The sequence below is a fragment of the Hyperolius riggenbachi genome, chromosome 11 (genome assembly GCF_040937935.1).
Source record: "Hyperolius riggenbachi isolate aHypRig1 chromosome 11, aHypRig1.pri, whole genome shotgun sequence".
In the NCBI taxonomy this organism is placed as follows: domain Eukaryota; kingdom Metazoa; phylum Chordata; class Amphibia; order Anura; family Hyperoliidae; genus Hyperolius; species Hyperolius riggenbachi.
Genome location: NC_090656.1, coordinates 33616096 through 33631891, shown reverse-complemented (window position 1 = coordinate 33631891; position 15796 = coordinate 33616096). Strand labels below are relative to the sequence as shown.

The 15796-nt window shown below is 44.6% G+C and overlaps 1 protein-coding gene across 3 annotated transcripts in view; it reads left to right on the top strand.

Annotated features, from left to right (window-relative positions):
- Positions 1-15796, top strand: part of LOC137538547 (DNA topoisomerase I, mitochondrial-like) — a 197051-nt gene that overhangs the window by 56196 nt on the left and 125059 nt on the right. For all 3 annotated transcript variants that reach the window (XM_068260787.1, XM_068260788.1, XM_068260786.1), the window contains exons 3-6: positions 377-426; positions 2276-2389; positions 3911-4016; positions 13804-13934. In XM_068260787.1, coding sequence (XP_068116888.1) covers positions 377-426; positions 2276-2389; positions 3911-4016; positions 13804-13934 — 401 coding nt within the window. The remainder of the gene's footprint in view (positions 1-376; positions 427-2275; positions 2390-3910; positions 4017-13803; positions 13935-15796) is intronic.

The following is a 15796-nucleotide window of genomic DNA, read 5'->3' as shown; positions in this document are numbered from 1 at the left end:
GTCCTATGGGAGAAAAGCGCTTTACTGTTATTTGTTGTTGTTTTGCAAGAGCTATGGAGTTTTCTGCAAAGCCTTTTATACAATATTGGGTGAAAATCTTTATAGTGTAAATAACTGCCTGGAGAGAGGCTGGGAATAATGGTGATGAATGTATCTGTCCTGGTGAGAAGTGTGAATTTATGGTTATTATATATATTTTGTGTTTACTCTGTACAGCGCCATGGAATCTGTTGGTGCTTTATAAATCAATAATGTTGTTTCAGGGAGCTCATTGCTATACAGAACTCACACATTGCATAGCATGAGGAAGTTCTGCCTGCTGTCTCCATAAACTCTCATAACACTATTTCCTGGATGTTTCTGCTTAATTCTCCAGGTAAAGAAGAAGCTGAAATCTCCAACCCAATCCCTGGAAGATCTCCCGAGGTAAACTCAATGCGCTGACTGCGTATTGTGCACACTGTCCGCTGCCACCACCATAAAGGGAAAGGGGCTAATTACACTCTCCCCTGGTGAATGCACTCGCCGGCACGTTACTTGTTTCACAGCATGTAAAAATCTTTGCAAGCAGAAATCACTCCTCCAGGCTTGACTCCATTAAGATTTATTAAAGGACAACCGAGGTGACATGATGATGAGATAGACATGTGTATGTACAGTGCCAAGCACACAAATATAACTAGGCTGTGTTCCTTTTTTTTTCTTTCTCTGCCTGAAAGAGTTAAACATCAGGTATACAAGTGACAGGTTCGGTCTGGGCCGGACTGGGTCAGAAAATAGCATTACCCACGATAAGTAATTAAAGCCATGAAACATTTTCCTGTCAGTAAATGGCTTCTGAGAGCAGGAAAGAGATAAAAAGGGTCTATAATTCGTAGACTTGAGCTCTGGCATACTTCAATGAATGCGTCATTGAGCAGAGACAATACAACAGGAAAAATCTCATCAGTTTATTTTTACCTCGGATGTCCTTTAAACACAGGCAACCCCCATAACAGACTAGCGGCCAGGACAGCCCATCTCGGCAGGTTCACCATCTTCCGTACATGGCATGCGCTTACCTCCAGGCTCCTCCCTACTTGGGAGGCAGGGCTTGGCTTAGCACAGCTTCAGTGTTTTAAGCACGTGTCACTTTAGCGAACCTCCAGCCCTTGAATGGGTCAAGTTGCGATGAAACACGTGAGGAGGAGCCTGGCGGTACGCTGATGCCGTGCAAGGAACAGGGTGAACCAGTCACATCGGGTGCACTTTTAATGACCCCATGCTAATATCCTCTGGACCTTGATTAACGTTTTCCACACACCAGCCTCACATGTCGCTCCCCACCTGCTGGCACATGCTATGCTAAACTACAGCTGCCCGTCGCTTACCTGTGGGAACCCCGGCAAATGCATCTTTGTATTTGTTGCCGGGTTCTTCAATTGGTTATTACCCTAATGGGATCCCTCCAATGGGACTCCCCCTGTGTTCTGCACGTCCCCCGACATCTGCCAGCTATAGTCATCCTCTGGTTGCTCTGTGGATCTGCATATCCGCCTGCTTCAGTCAGTTTTTCATGTGAAGCAAGAACGCAACTCCTCTGGTGATGCTCACATTCTGGGCGCAGAACTACACTTCCCATGATTACTAGCGGTGACTGCTAGTTGCTCATACCCAGTTAATCACACTGAATCTGATGGCCAATGTCAGTGTGTAATTCTGCCACCTGTTCTGTGACAATGTGAGGCCTACCTTCACTACAGCCAACTTCTTCCTGTTGTCATCTCAATACAGCATAGCTCCCAACTGTACCTCTGTCCCCCTTTCCTTCTCATGTGTCCCTCTTTCAGGACTTTGTCCCTCTTTCTATGTAAATATATATTTCTCTACTAGAAAATGTTTGACTCTAAACTTTATTCCCATCCTTTAAATTGATATATTGCTAATTTAAAAATGTTAACATGAAGGAAAATGAACCAGGATAGAAAGGACCAGTGTGGTTTGAATTATAAAACCTATTTTTCTTATGAAATCTCTTTGGTATGCGTGACTAGGGGTGTGGCGGGCGTGATCAGGGGTGTGGCAGGGGCATGGCTTAAGTGTCCCTCTTTCTCATCTCAAAAAGTTGGAAGGTATGATGCAGTGAGTGCCGCCATAATGATTTTTTTTCCCCCACTTCATCTGAGGGAAACCTTGGCTAAGTAAAGATGTCACAGTATGCTTCTTTATCTGCCTTGTATGTGGGTAGCTCGTCTTTTCAACTGATGGTTCCTATATACCTTTTTTTTTATTTTAGTAGCCTTGGTATAAAAGAGGAGGTTGAAGATGCAGACTTTGTGACTCTGGAGAGAACTGATAAACGAGGGAAGAAGAGAGACAGACAGGATGACGATGATCACGATGCATTCAAGTAGGTGATTTCCTGTCGAGTGACATTCCCTCTCCAGGGAAAAGCAGTGCTGGGAACACACGTTTCATTTTCCAGCTCAATAGATGCGTTCGATTGATTCCATCATGTCCGATATGCCTCTCGATTTACTGCTCGAGTGGAAGATAAGAGAATCGAGCAGAGAATCGAACGTGGAAAACGTATTGTGTGTTCCCAGCATAAGGCTCCCACTCTGGTTTTGTGTAACTGGATCCAGAGTTGTTCCCATATTTCTAATATTTCAAAAGTGCCGTCCCTCCTATTGGCTGTGTCCCACCACTTTTAACTAAGTTGAAACAAAACAAATCCCAATGTAAACCACCTAAAATAATATAAAAATATCAAGCATCGCAAACATAAACAATTCAGGGGAAAATGAAGGGAGGGCCTCCAAAGGTCACCAATACTAAAGAAGCACGGTCCGGAAACGGCCCTCAGCTGCAATGTGCATTGTTATTTAAACAGTCCTATATTCAGTCCTATTGAATCTATTGAAAATCGATTTAAAGGCATTACTGCACCATTAGATCCAATGCAACTCTATGGGCCATCGATCTGCTGCCAGCAGCAGATCAACCTACAGGGTGGGCCATTTATATGGATACACCTTAATAAAATGGGAATGGTTAGTTATATTAACTTCCTGTTTGTGGCACATTGGTATATGTGACAGGGGAACCTTTTCAAGATGGGTGGTGACCATGGTGGCCATTTTCAAGTCGGCCATTTTGAATACAATTTTTGTTTTTTCAATAGGAAGAGGGTCATGTGACACATCAAACTTATTGGGAATTTCACAAGAATTACAACGGTGTGCTTGGTTTTAACGTAACTTTATTCTTTCATGAGTATTTACAAGTTTCTGACCACATATAAAATGTGTTCAATGTGCTGCCCATTGTGTTGGATTGTCAATGCAACCCTCTTCTCCCACTCTTCACACACTGATAGCAACACCACAGGAGAAATGCTAGCACAGGCTTCCAGTATCCGTAGTTTCAGGAGTTCTGTAAGCTTTAACAAGAATGTGTTTTACAAGTTATTATACTGTTGCTTATATTTTAGAGCAGAGAGAAAGTTCAGGTCCTCTTTAAGTTTAGTTTTGCTCTTTGAAGCATTTAGATTCACGTCTGCCTGTTGAGTTCCCCTATGTTTCTGTCGAGAATACAAAGCTTTGCTGCAAGTGAGTTCAATAACTCAAAGCAAAAACAACCACCCAAACAAGACTGCCTCCCAATGGCAAAATCTAATCACATCAGACAGATAGAGAAAGGAGACGCGTATCGCTGTACAATACACAGTCAATCGTTTGTAATTTAACTTGGGAGATGTGTATATTGGGGAGATTCTGTTGTCAGACATGAGGAGACTGTGATTGCCAATCATTCAATACATTCATCATATTACTGTGTTTATCCATTCCTCTCACTCTGCTGAGGTCTTACCCGGCAGAAGGGAATATTTCTGGCTGAGGAATTTCACATATTACATTTCTATCCTCAGATCGAAGAAGAAGAAAATAAAGACTGAAGAGGATAAAGAAGAGGCAGCAAAAGAAGGGAAAAGGAAGGAGGACGGGAAAAGGGAGGAGGACAAAAGGAAGGAGAAGGTGAGAGTTGCGCTCATAATTACAATGCATCACATGGGATATAATAATGCTGGCACTCAGTGGCAGAACCCGATGTTGGCTCTATGTGCAGAAGGCAAGGCCGAGGCAGAGGCGAGAGAGGCTCCAGCCTCAGGGCGCAGTGTTGGAGGGAGGGGGCGCACAACTCACTCAGCTATCATTCCCCTATTGTGTTTGAAGCAGAGAGAAATAAGAAAAGGGCAGTAACTGCATGCCATATTAACTAGAGATTAAGGTGTTAGGGGCCCTGGGGCCCCTCTTAGTCTAATAGCAATCAGTGTGTGATGGCTGCGGTTGGAAGGATGGAGGGGCAGACTTTGGTGTCTCAGCCTTCGGTGCTGGAGGACTTTGTCCCGGCTCTGGCAGAAGGCCCATGATTTCCTATAGGTCCGTTTTCTAGTCTCTGGTCAGGAAGCCCTTTACCAGTCACTTCCTGTAAGAGACAGACTCTCGTTGCTGTGGTCTGCTGTTTTTTCATAGATCAGTCTGTGTAATCTGTACCTCAGTGTGGACAGCGTAGTGACGCAAAGCAAGCACCAGCCGCAAAGCCGGCTTTTAACACATTCGAAGCTGCTGCTTCAGGCATTAACATTTTCAGGTATGACTTTATGTGCATAATTCTCTTATCATACACACAGGGCAGCCTCTGAGCCCCACACTTACCAGCAGTGGCATAAAATGCCTTCCAGGCCCCCAAGCAACATTATCATAGGGGGGCGGGGCCATCTGGGGCTCCCCTTGTTAAGTCTTTTATTTGAAAAATGTATGACTTGTTTCCACTATTCCTTAACGCACCCAGCATGCTTGGTGGTGATACCATGTATGGGGGCTCTTGTGTTAACCACCAAAGTCGCAATATTGATTTCAATGTAAATGGTTAAATTCAGCTTGGTAATTACGAATGGATTACACAAAATCAATTCAATTTCAAAATCATAATTTACATGGAATTGTTACATTTAATGCAGAATTTTGCTTAAGCAGGGGCATATTTTATTTATTTAAGTATTTATATAGTGCTGAAATATTACGCAGCGCTGTACAGAGTATATTGTCTTATCACTAACGGTCCTCAGCGGGGCTCCCAATTTAGTCTTTACCATTGTCATGTGTCTAGGTATGTATCGTGTAGTGTATGTATCATAGTCTAGGCAGTGGCGTAGCTAAGGAGCTGTGGGCCCTGGTGCAGGTTTTACATGGGGCCCCCCCAAGAACTTTATACATAGCAATTGATACAACGCACCAAAACTTGCCAAGGACAACCACAGTGTCAGAGGTGCAAGAAGGGGATTGGGAACAGTGTGTTAAGGATTACTACTATTCAAAGCATCTATAGAAGTGATTATTACCAGCACAGGACCAATAAAGAGCTAATACTGTGATAGAGGGTGGACCCTTCGGGGCCCCTCTGGCCCAAGGGCCCCGGTGCGGTCGCTACCTCTGCACCCCCTATTGCTACGCCCCTGAGTCTAGGGCCAATTTAGGGGGAAACCAATTAACTTATCTATGTTTTTGGGATGTGGGAGGAAACCAGAGTGACAGGAGGAAACCCACGCAGACACGGAGAGAACATACAAACTCCTTGCAGATGTTGACCTGGCTGGGATTCGAACCAGGGACCCAGCGTTGCAATGCAAGACCGCTGCTAACCACTGCGGCATTGGTAAATATCATAGGGCCCCATGGCAAAAATTTTGGTGGGAACCCTCCAAACATTAAGGCACCGCTGTGGCACCTCACCCTGCACACCAGTTTTAGGTAGCCATGGGTACCCCCCAGTATTAGGTAGTATCCCAGTATTGGTAACCAGAGGTATCCACCAGTGTTGGATACCCCCAGAAGTGTCCCCCCCCCCCCCCCGTATAGTCAGGAGTGGCCTCCAGTATCCGCATCCAGAGGTAACCCCCCTCCCTCTATAAGGCTTTGGGCAATCAGAGGGGCCCCAGAATTGGGTACATAGATAGCAGCCCCCTTTAAAACATTTCTTTGGCTTTGGTTTTTGTACAGAAATGGGTTTCATTTCATTTACAGCTACCCAATGAGACTTTAGATGTGTATGTTGGAAGAAAATGGAACAAGCAGGTTGCAGGTGGGATTTGAGTCCGGAGGCGCTTGTGGGTCGGGTGCAGGTATCAGATAAACCAGAAAGCGGGTTGCTGGTCAGGTTCGGGTATCAGATACACTGGAAAGCGTGTCGCAGGTCGTGTGCAAGTATAAGATTCACTGAAAAGCGGGTTGCAGGCAGTGCTGGTCGTAATGGAGAAAGCTACGCTTACGGATCATTACGCGTAATTTTACGCTATTACGCATTACGAAATTACACTTACGGCATAGACATTCAATTTCGGTACAGGTCTGTAATTACGCATAGCACTTACGCAATTACGCGTAAGTATACCGTAATTCAGGTTATTACATTATAGGCTTACGCGTAAAATCCTACTAGCAATTAATGCGTAAGGTCATGCTGCCAAGCGGAAAAGTTGACGCATGCATCAATGTTAGGTAGCCGCCGACTTTAAGGGTTAATAGCAAAGCCCCCTTAAGTGCTAAGAGCCTCAAATTTGGAGAATATATTAAGGAGATCAGAAGGAATAAGAGGAAAAAAAAATTTTCAAAAAGACCTTATAGTTTTTGAGAAAATCGATGTTAAAGTTTCAAAGGAAAAATATATACATTTAAAAACCCGCCGACTTTAACGGTTAATAGCAAAGCCTGCTTAAAATTTAGGAACACCAAATTCACAGGGTATATTAAGGGGATCAGTGGGAATAAGAGGAAAAATTTTTTTTTCAAAAAGACCTTATAGTTTTTGAGAAAATCGATTTTTAAGTTGCAAGGGCGAAAATGTCTTTTAAATGCGGAAAATGTCAGTTTTTTTTTGCACAGGTAACAATAGTGTTTTCATAGATTCCCCCAAGTGGGAAGTGTTTTACTTACTTCGTTCTGAGTGTGGGAAATATAAAAAAAAAACGACGTGGGGTCCCCCCTCCCAGACCTCTTTAACCCCTTGTCCCCCATGCAGACTGGGATAGCCAGAATGCGGAGCACCGGCCGCGTGGGGCTCCGCACCCTGACTATACCAGCCCGCATGGTCCATGGATTGGGGGGTCTCGGAAGGGGAGGGGCAGCCAAGCTTTCCCCTCCCCCTCCGAGCCCTTGTCCAATCCAAGGACAAGGGGCTCTTCTCCACCTCCGATGGGCGGTGGAGGTGGAGGCCGCGATTTCCTGGGGAGGGGTTCATGGTGGCATCTGGGAGTCCCCTTTAAAAAGGGGTCCCCCAGATGCCCACCCCCCTCCCAGGAGAAATGAGTATAGAGGTACTTGTAGTACCCCTTACCCATTTCCTTTAAGAGTTAAAAGTAAATAAACACACAAACACATAGAAAAAGTATTTTAATTGAACAAAAAACATAACCACGAAAAAAGTCCTTTTATATTCTTAATTAACCATTAATACTTACCTGTCCCTTTAAAAGCCAGTTCCCACGCAATATCCTCGGAAATATACTAATCAGTTACAATGTAACAAAGTTATTACAATGTAACAACTTTGTTACTTTGTAACACCACCGCACCCGACGTCACTCGCCGCTCACCCGCCGGCCGCTGCATACACGCTAGTCCCCGCCGGCTCCCGCCGTCCACTCCGCCCACACCTGTCACCCATATACATGCTGGCACCCATGGGTGCCAGCATGTATATAGGTGACATGTGGGAGAGGCGGGGAGGGCAGCGGAGCCGGCGGGGACTTAGCGTCCCTTCACCCGACAGAGCTCTGAGCTATATTAGCTCAGAGCTCTCGAAAGCATCTTTGTATTTGGGCTCCAAGGAGCCCCATTGGGCCTTAGCAGACCAATGGGGTTCCTTCTGATTTTGAAGGAACCCCATTGGTCTGCTAAGGACCAATGGGGCTCCTTGGAGCCCAAATACAAAGATGCTTTCGAGAGCTCTGAGCTAATATAGCTCAGAGCTCTGTCGGGTGAAGGGACGCTAAGTCCCCGCCGGCTCCGCTGCCCTCCCCGCCTCTCCCACATGTCACCTATATACATGCTGGCACCCATGGGTGCCAGCATGTATATGGGTGACAGGTGTGGGCGGAGTGGACGGCGGGAGCCGGCGGGGACTAGCGTGTATGCGGCGGCCGGCGGGTGAGCGGCGAGTGACGTCGGGTGCGGTGGTGTTACAAAGTAACAAAGTTGTTACATTGTAATAACTTTGTTACATTGTAACTGATTAGTATATTTCCGAGGATATTGCGTGGGAACTGGCTTTTAAAGGGACAGGTAAGTATTAATGGTTAATTAAGAATATAAAAGGACTTTTTTCGTGGTTATGTTTTTTGTTCAATTAAAATACTTTTTCTATGTGTTTGTGTGTTTATTTACTTTTAACTCTTAAAGGAAATGGGTAAGGGGTACAAGTACCTCTATACTCATTTCTCCTGGGAGGGGGGTGGGCATCTGGGGGACCCCTTTTTAAAGGGGACTCCCAGATGCCACCATGAACCCCTCCCCAGGAAATCGCGGCCTCCACCGCCCATCGGAGGTGGAAAAGAGCCCCTTGTCCTTGGATTGGACAAGGGCTCGGAGGGGGAGGGGAAAGCTTGGCTGCCCCTCCCCTTCCGAGACCCCCCAATCCATGGACCATGCGGGCTGGTATAGTCAGGGTGCGGAGCCCCACGCGGCCGGTGCTCCACATTCTGGCTATCCCAGTCTGCATGGGGGACAAGGGGTTAAAGAGGTCTGGGAGGGGGGACCCCACGTCGTTTTTTTTTTTTTATATTTCCCACATTAAGAACGAAGTAAGTAAAACTCTTCCCACTTGGGGGAATCTATGAAAATAAAACACTATTGTTACCTGTGCAAAAAAAACTGACATTTTCCGCATTTAAAAGACATTTTCGCCCTTGAAACTTAAAAATCGATTTTCTCAAAAACTATAAGGTTTTTTTGAAAAAAAAAATTTCCTCTTATTCCCACTGATCCCCTTAATATACCCTGTGAATTTGGTGTTCCTAAATTTTAAGCAGGCTTTGCTATTAACCGTTAAAGTCGGCGGGTTTTTAAATGTATATATTTTTCCTTTGAAACTTTAACATCGATTTTCTCAAAAACTATAAGGTCTTTTTGAAAAAAAAAATTTTCCTCTTATTCCTTCTGATCTCCTTAATATATTCTCCAAATTTGAGGCTCTTAGCACTTAAGGGGGCTTTGCTATTAACCCTTAAAGTCGGCGGCTTTTTTATATTATACGGGAGCGTAATATTACGCGATTACGGCAGACTGTGTAATTTCAATGGGAGTTTACTGTCTTACGCGTAATTTGTTACGCGTAAAACGTAACCTTACGGTCTACGCGTAATTACGCGTAATACCGTAACCTTACACGTAACGCTTACGGTGCATTTTTAGTGAATTACGATGCGTAATTACGCTAATGCGTAATTTCGGCCCAGCACTGGTTGCAGGTCAGGTGCGGATATCAGATACACCTGAAAGCAGGTTGTTGGTCCTGTGTGGGAATCGGATACACCAAAAAGTGGGTTGTGGGTCGGGTGCAGGTATAAGATTCATTAGAAAGTGGGTTGGGTGTGGGTATCGGATACACCGGAAAGTGGGTTGTGGATCAGGTGCAGGTCCCAGATACACCAGAAACCGGGTTGAAACATAGCAGTGGCTGAGATATGTAATCACATGGTCACTTGTGGTGGATTTCATTGTAAATGGGACTTTCTCCTATATTGGCAGGATTACTGCTCATTACAGGTTTAGTAAGTCTAAAGCCCCGGCATATGTAAAATACCACACAGGCTCAGAGAAGTTTGTTTTTGTTTTTCCTGAGGGAGAGGTGCCGTTACTCATCAGTTGTTGCCGGTGTAAAAGCACTTCATGTAAAAGCGTAATTGCCAAGTTGTGGAGCAGAAAGTGTTCCAGAATATTAGGTGAAATTGCTCAGCCTAAATAGCACATAAGCAGCCATTGTGTACAGAAGAGGCAAGCATTGAAAGCTGCCGCTTAATGAAGCTGAACAAGAGGGAAAACAGCCTCAGTTCGGATACAATTGCTGGACACAGCCATGCAGAACAAAGGAACACCGAGATCTCCGACACCGTCATCACTTTTCCAATTTCATTGCTAGTTTATAAGCGGCACAGAAGAGGGGACTTCATGTTTTCCCATTCATGGGGAAGAAGAGTGAATTTACTTGCCGAGCCGTCAGCGGCTCAGCCCTCCGTGTAATGGCAGCCGGCCTGCCACCACAAAGGCGTTAATGTCTTACCATCAGCCTAAAGAGCGTAAATGGATGCCAGTTAATGTTCAACACCCAAAAGGTCACAAGTAATGAGTTTTGAAAGCTTGCTCACAATGCTGTAATTGGTCCTCATTTTAAATTCACTGCAAATATGTCTTCTACTCGCGTTCCCTTCGAACCAAATTGTTTTTCACTTTTTTTTTTTTTTTAAACAATCGTGCTCGCCTATGGTTGCAGAGGTCAATGGTTGGACGTAATGTCCGCGGCGAGCGGCTTTCCGATATTAAGGGGGAGGGAGGCGGGCTCGGCTGGCCGCTGTGTACTCTATATACAGGGACAAATATTGCCGCAATAATAAAAAACCAACAAACTGTTTATACAACTTAATGGAAAGAAAAGTCTGTGTTTTGGGACTGGAAGCTTCTTCTAATGGCTTTTAATACAATGACTTCAGCTAACTTGTTTACAAGGAGCAGCTGTGCAATAAAGCAGAACTTTTTTCATTAGAACTTTGTGCTTTTGCGTTATCTGGTTTTGATTTGTGTATATTTTTATTTATTTTTTTGTCTTTTAGATATTAAACGATAAGAGGGCTTTCAACGGCAAAATCAATTCCACGTTGCCCCAGCAAAATAATAAAATCATCCACCACTTAGGCGAAGATTACATTTATTCACAGAACGAAAATTCACATGAAAAAACAAACATGCTAATGATGGCCATTGGGCTAGTTTTCCATGCAATGCAATTTTCAGTCCATGATTGTAGCGTGACCAAATCGCACAGTTTGCTGCATTTTTTCGCATTTTCTTCTTAATTGTGAAAAGTCACGCGTTTTAAATAGAAAGCAATGGAGGAGATATTGGCCTCAATTCACTAAGATCATGCTGGAGATAAGGCAAGAGATAACTTGCCACCACACAGTGAGAGAGTTATCTTATCTCCTCATTCCTTATGGTGCCTACTACCATCGGACACTCCCACTGGGCGGACGTTCAGCCGACAGTAGTGCGTGTGAACGCGCTGTCGGCGGTCGTTCAGAAACAGCCTTATCAGTCCACCGACTGTCGGCTAAACTTCCGCCCAGCGGGAGGGTCCGGCGTCGTTGCCGCCGGTAGTGCGTGTGTACGCACCTTTAAGTTACCTCCTCTGTAGTTATTTTCACACGCAGTTAACAGCCTGTCTTTAACTTTAGAATTCTGGAGTTATTTTAAGGATTGAAGATTTAAGAGATCTCACCTTAAAGGAGAGGTCCAAGGTGAAATTAAAATCAAAATCCATTTACCTGGGGCTTCCTCCAGCCCCTGGCAGCTGTCCTGTGCCCTCGCCGCAGCTCCTCTCACTGTTTCCTCCGCTTAGGAAGCCGACCTCGCCAGGTCGGCTTCATGTGCGCTCCACGGGGCGCGTCACTTGGTGTAGCCGATGTCATCAGGTCTCTACTGCGCTGGCGCAGTAGACACAGGACAGCTGCCAGGGGCTGGAGGAAGCCCCAGGTAAGTGGATTTTGATTTTTATTTCACCTTGGATGCATCCGTTAACTTAGACAGAAGAGTTAACTTTAAGCCCAATCTACATGATATGATTCTTTATACGATTCGATTACGATTCTAATTACGATACGATTAAATCCAACATGTCCAATCGGGATTCGATTCGATTTGCCATTGCAAAACAATGGCAAATTGAATTGAATTGAATCCCGATTGGACATGCTGGATTTAATCGTATCGTAATTAGAATCGTAATCGATTCGTATAAAGAATCGTATCGTGTAGATTGGGCTTTAGGTGTGTCTGAGGTAAAATGTTTCCTGAATACTACATGCCTTATCACCATGGTGATAACTCTAGAAACGTTATTAAAGACATGAGATAAGGTTAGTGAATTGAGGCCATTGTCCCATATGCTACAGCTTGCACATTAAATTTACACCAAAAAAATTGCAATTTGTTTTCTTCTGTGTGAGAATTGTCATGTAAAATCTCACACATGTAACACAAGTATGTAGTGGAAATTCAGCTCAACAATTGCTGTGACGTCTGTTATCTCAGTTTTGATGGATGATCTCCATTTCCAATTACAGGACAGCTTGTGTGGGCTTTTATATATGTTAATTGTTTTCTTGATGGGAAGTGGGTTTTCTTAGCGGTGCTTGAGTTTTGCTATGGCTTCTGCTTTCCCTGCAATACTGCAGTCTTTCTGCAATACGCGGCTGTCGGTCTCCCTTGCATGTGTCAAAGCCTCTCTTCTCTGAGGAGGAAGATTGACGCCTCTGCAGTAGCAGAGATCCCTCGTTCTTACCGTCACCTTCAATTTTCCACTTGTCTGAGATAAGGCCAGTGCTGTCTTCTCCTATATTCCCCCCATGAACAATTCATATGCAGGGAAAGCAGAAAAATGAGCCATTAGCCTTCATCAGATCACTTTACTGGGGCTTCTTCTCCAGGAAGCAGATCTGGGGATAGAGCTATTGAACAATAAAAAGAGTAAGCTAACAATCCAGCCGATATAAGGTGTGTGTGTAGGCTGTCATAATCCCCCGCTGTCTAGAACCATAACATAACTAAAGCAGCTTTCAGAATAAGTTTATGGGGGCTAAAAGCAAGCAAGGAAGGTTGCATTAGGTGAATGTGGTGTCCTACTAGATTTGGGCCTACCAGAAGAATCCGCCGGGCGGATCGTTCAGGAACAGCCTTATCAGTCCGCCGACGGTGCGTACACACGCACTACAGTCTGCTGAAAGTCCGCCCAGCAGGAGGGTCCAACGGACCCGTCGTTTGCTTCTGTAGTGCGTGTGTACGTACCTTAACAATGCCAATCAATATGCAGCTTCTAAAGCTGGGAAGAATCCGTCCCGCAGTAAGACTGACACCCCCCCCCCTCCTTACAGAGATGGTTCCAGGAGATATTTACTTTTTTTTACTGGATGTTACTGTACTGTAGGTTGTCAATAGTAAAATGAAGAGCTTTGCATGCTCCTGCTTTGCATGCTCCTGGCACGGACTTGCTGCTTGATGCTGCTGCACCACTCTAGTGTAAACTCACTTCTCTAAGGGAAGCTTATTCCACTAATAGTGATCCAGGGATTTTATCTGCTGATGGGAGTTTGGAGGGGATTTCTTTTCTGCCTTTTTAAGTAAAACTGAACCATCTTTTCAGTAATTTTACGTCTGCACTGGGGAGATCTTCTGACCTACATGGACCTGAAGAGTTTGGACATGAACCCTGGAAGTTCCATGTGCAGGAAATGAACGGCATTAAGAACTTGGAGGGTCTAATTCTCCCCGTTTTACAGTATCTACAAATCTAATTTCCTGATTGTCACTGGTAGAGAGATTTACTTCCTCCCTGTCAGGGCAGGAAGCTAAACTCCAATATGAGGATGCAGATTGGGACGAAAACCCAAATTCTGTAACTTTGTTTTCTTTCTGAAATTGGGTTTTAAATTTAACTTTCAGGCTTCTAATCTCACTTTTTGTGGTATTTATTCATATTTTCTGGATTGGTTTGTAGAAAAGGGAAAAGAAGGAAATAAAAGAAGAGCAAGTGGATAAACCAAAGAAGAAGCTGAAAGAGGAGAAGGATGCAGCCGCAGCTATAAAGGCGAAAAAGAAAGAAGAGGAGGAGGCAGCTCGATGGAGATGGTGAGGACTTCTATTGGTACAAAACTATTACTGGCCAATCAGGGACTGAGGACCGAGTTTACTGTATCCAGAGGTTTACTATATCAGAGCTTCCTATAACGAGATTCTACTGTACTTTTAAGCCCCATCTACATGATACAATTTTTTGTGCGATTCGATTTGACTGAAATGATTGATCGATTAAATCCGGCATGTCCGATCGGCATTCGATCGATCGTGTGATCAATTTGCCATTGTTTTGCAATGACATCCGACCACACAATCGAATCCCAATCGGACATGTCGGATTTGATCGATCAATCAAATTCGATCGAATCGCACAAAAAATTGTTTTGTGTAGATGGGGCTTTAGCCATAGCCCCTGAACAAGCATGCAGCATATCAGGTGTTTCTGACATTGTCAGATCTGACAAGATTAGCTGCATGCTTGTTTCTGGTGTGATTCAAGCACTACTGCAGCCAAATAGATCAGCAGGGCTGCCAGGCCTGGTATTGTTTAACAGGAAATAAATATGGCAGCCTTCATATACCTCTGAATTCAGTTGTCCTTTAAAACTCTGTACAGTACATAGTAGAATATTGTTCTTGTCCTCCTTTTAGATTAGCTGATGTGATATCACATGTAAATGACCTGGTCAGGAGCCCATAAACAAGATTGTGCTGTTTGCTGCAGCCATCTTAAGGTGACCACTAATCATCCAATTTCTACTGAAAAATCGTTCGAGCGATCAGATAATTCTGATCGGAAGTGAAACATTGTAAAACATTGTTCACTTCACCAGCAACTAACCAATCTTTGCTTCCTAGCTCTCACAACCGACAAGAAAATCCAAATCTTGGTTAGACGAAAATCCAATCGGACGACTGTTTTTATAATCGTTTGTGATCGATGGCGCCCATCAATGGAAATTATTTACAACCAACCTGATCAGAATTATCTGATCGTTCAAGCGAATTTTTGCTAGAAATTAGACCATTAGGGGCCACCTTTAGTCAATCTGTGCCCCCAGCAGGATGATGCAATCCAGGCAACAGTTGAAGTCACGACCATGAAACCTGTAACAAAGCATTTCTAATTCCCTGCTTTTGGTCACGTGACTATTTCATAAGTCAAGTTTCCCTTCCATCCGATGCCTCCAATGTAGCTGGGTGGGGTTTTGCTGTTCAGGTTCTGTGGGAGGCGGAGCTTAGTCATGTTGCCATTTTAGGGATTTATGGGTGTGGAAGTTAGCACATGTGCACACCAGACAGTCTTACTTCATGAGCTGCACTCCTGTCAGAAGACCCTCGCTATCCTAGGGGGGCAGGAAAGCGATTTTTGTCCAGCCAGGCTCTCTGTGACGTGAAATGCGGCCAGGAAGGTCCTCTGGCCTGTGAAGAGTTAATCCATCCCAGAGACGAGCAGCGAATAATTCTCCTGACAGAAGCTGCTGCACTTTGCCTCATATCTTTGAAGCATCCCTCCATTGTTTCTGGCACACAAAGCAGAGGTATTATCTCTCCACTGCTTTATGGCCGGGCTGAGCCAAAGATAAAAGACTTTTCCTCACATCCAATATCAAACCTGACAGGGTGGAATCAGGTGGACATCACACAGATTGAGGAGGATGTTTCAACTTTAAATGGATTTTCTAATAGGTACAAAGACTGATCCGTCAGTTCGGTGGTGGTGGTGTGTGTGTGTGTGTGTGTGGGGGGGGGGGGGGGGGAAGGGTGATAGGAAAGCAGTGGCCAGACATTTATTTATTCTAACAGGCTTGTAGTGAAGTTCTAGAATAGCTGAGACCAGGGCTGTTTCTAGGCTTAATTGCACCCAGGGCGAGGGTGTAAAAATTGCACCCGCTTTCCCTCCCCCCCCCACC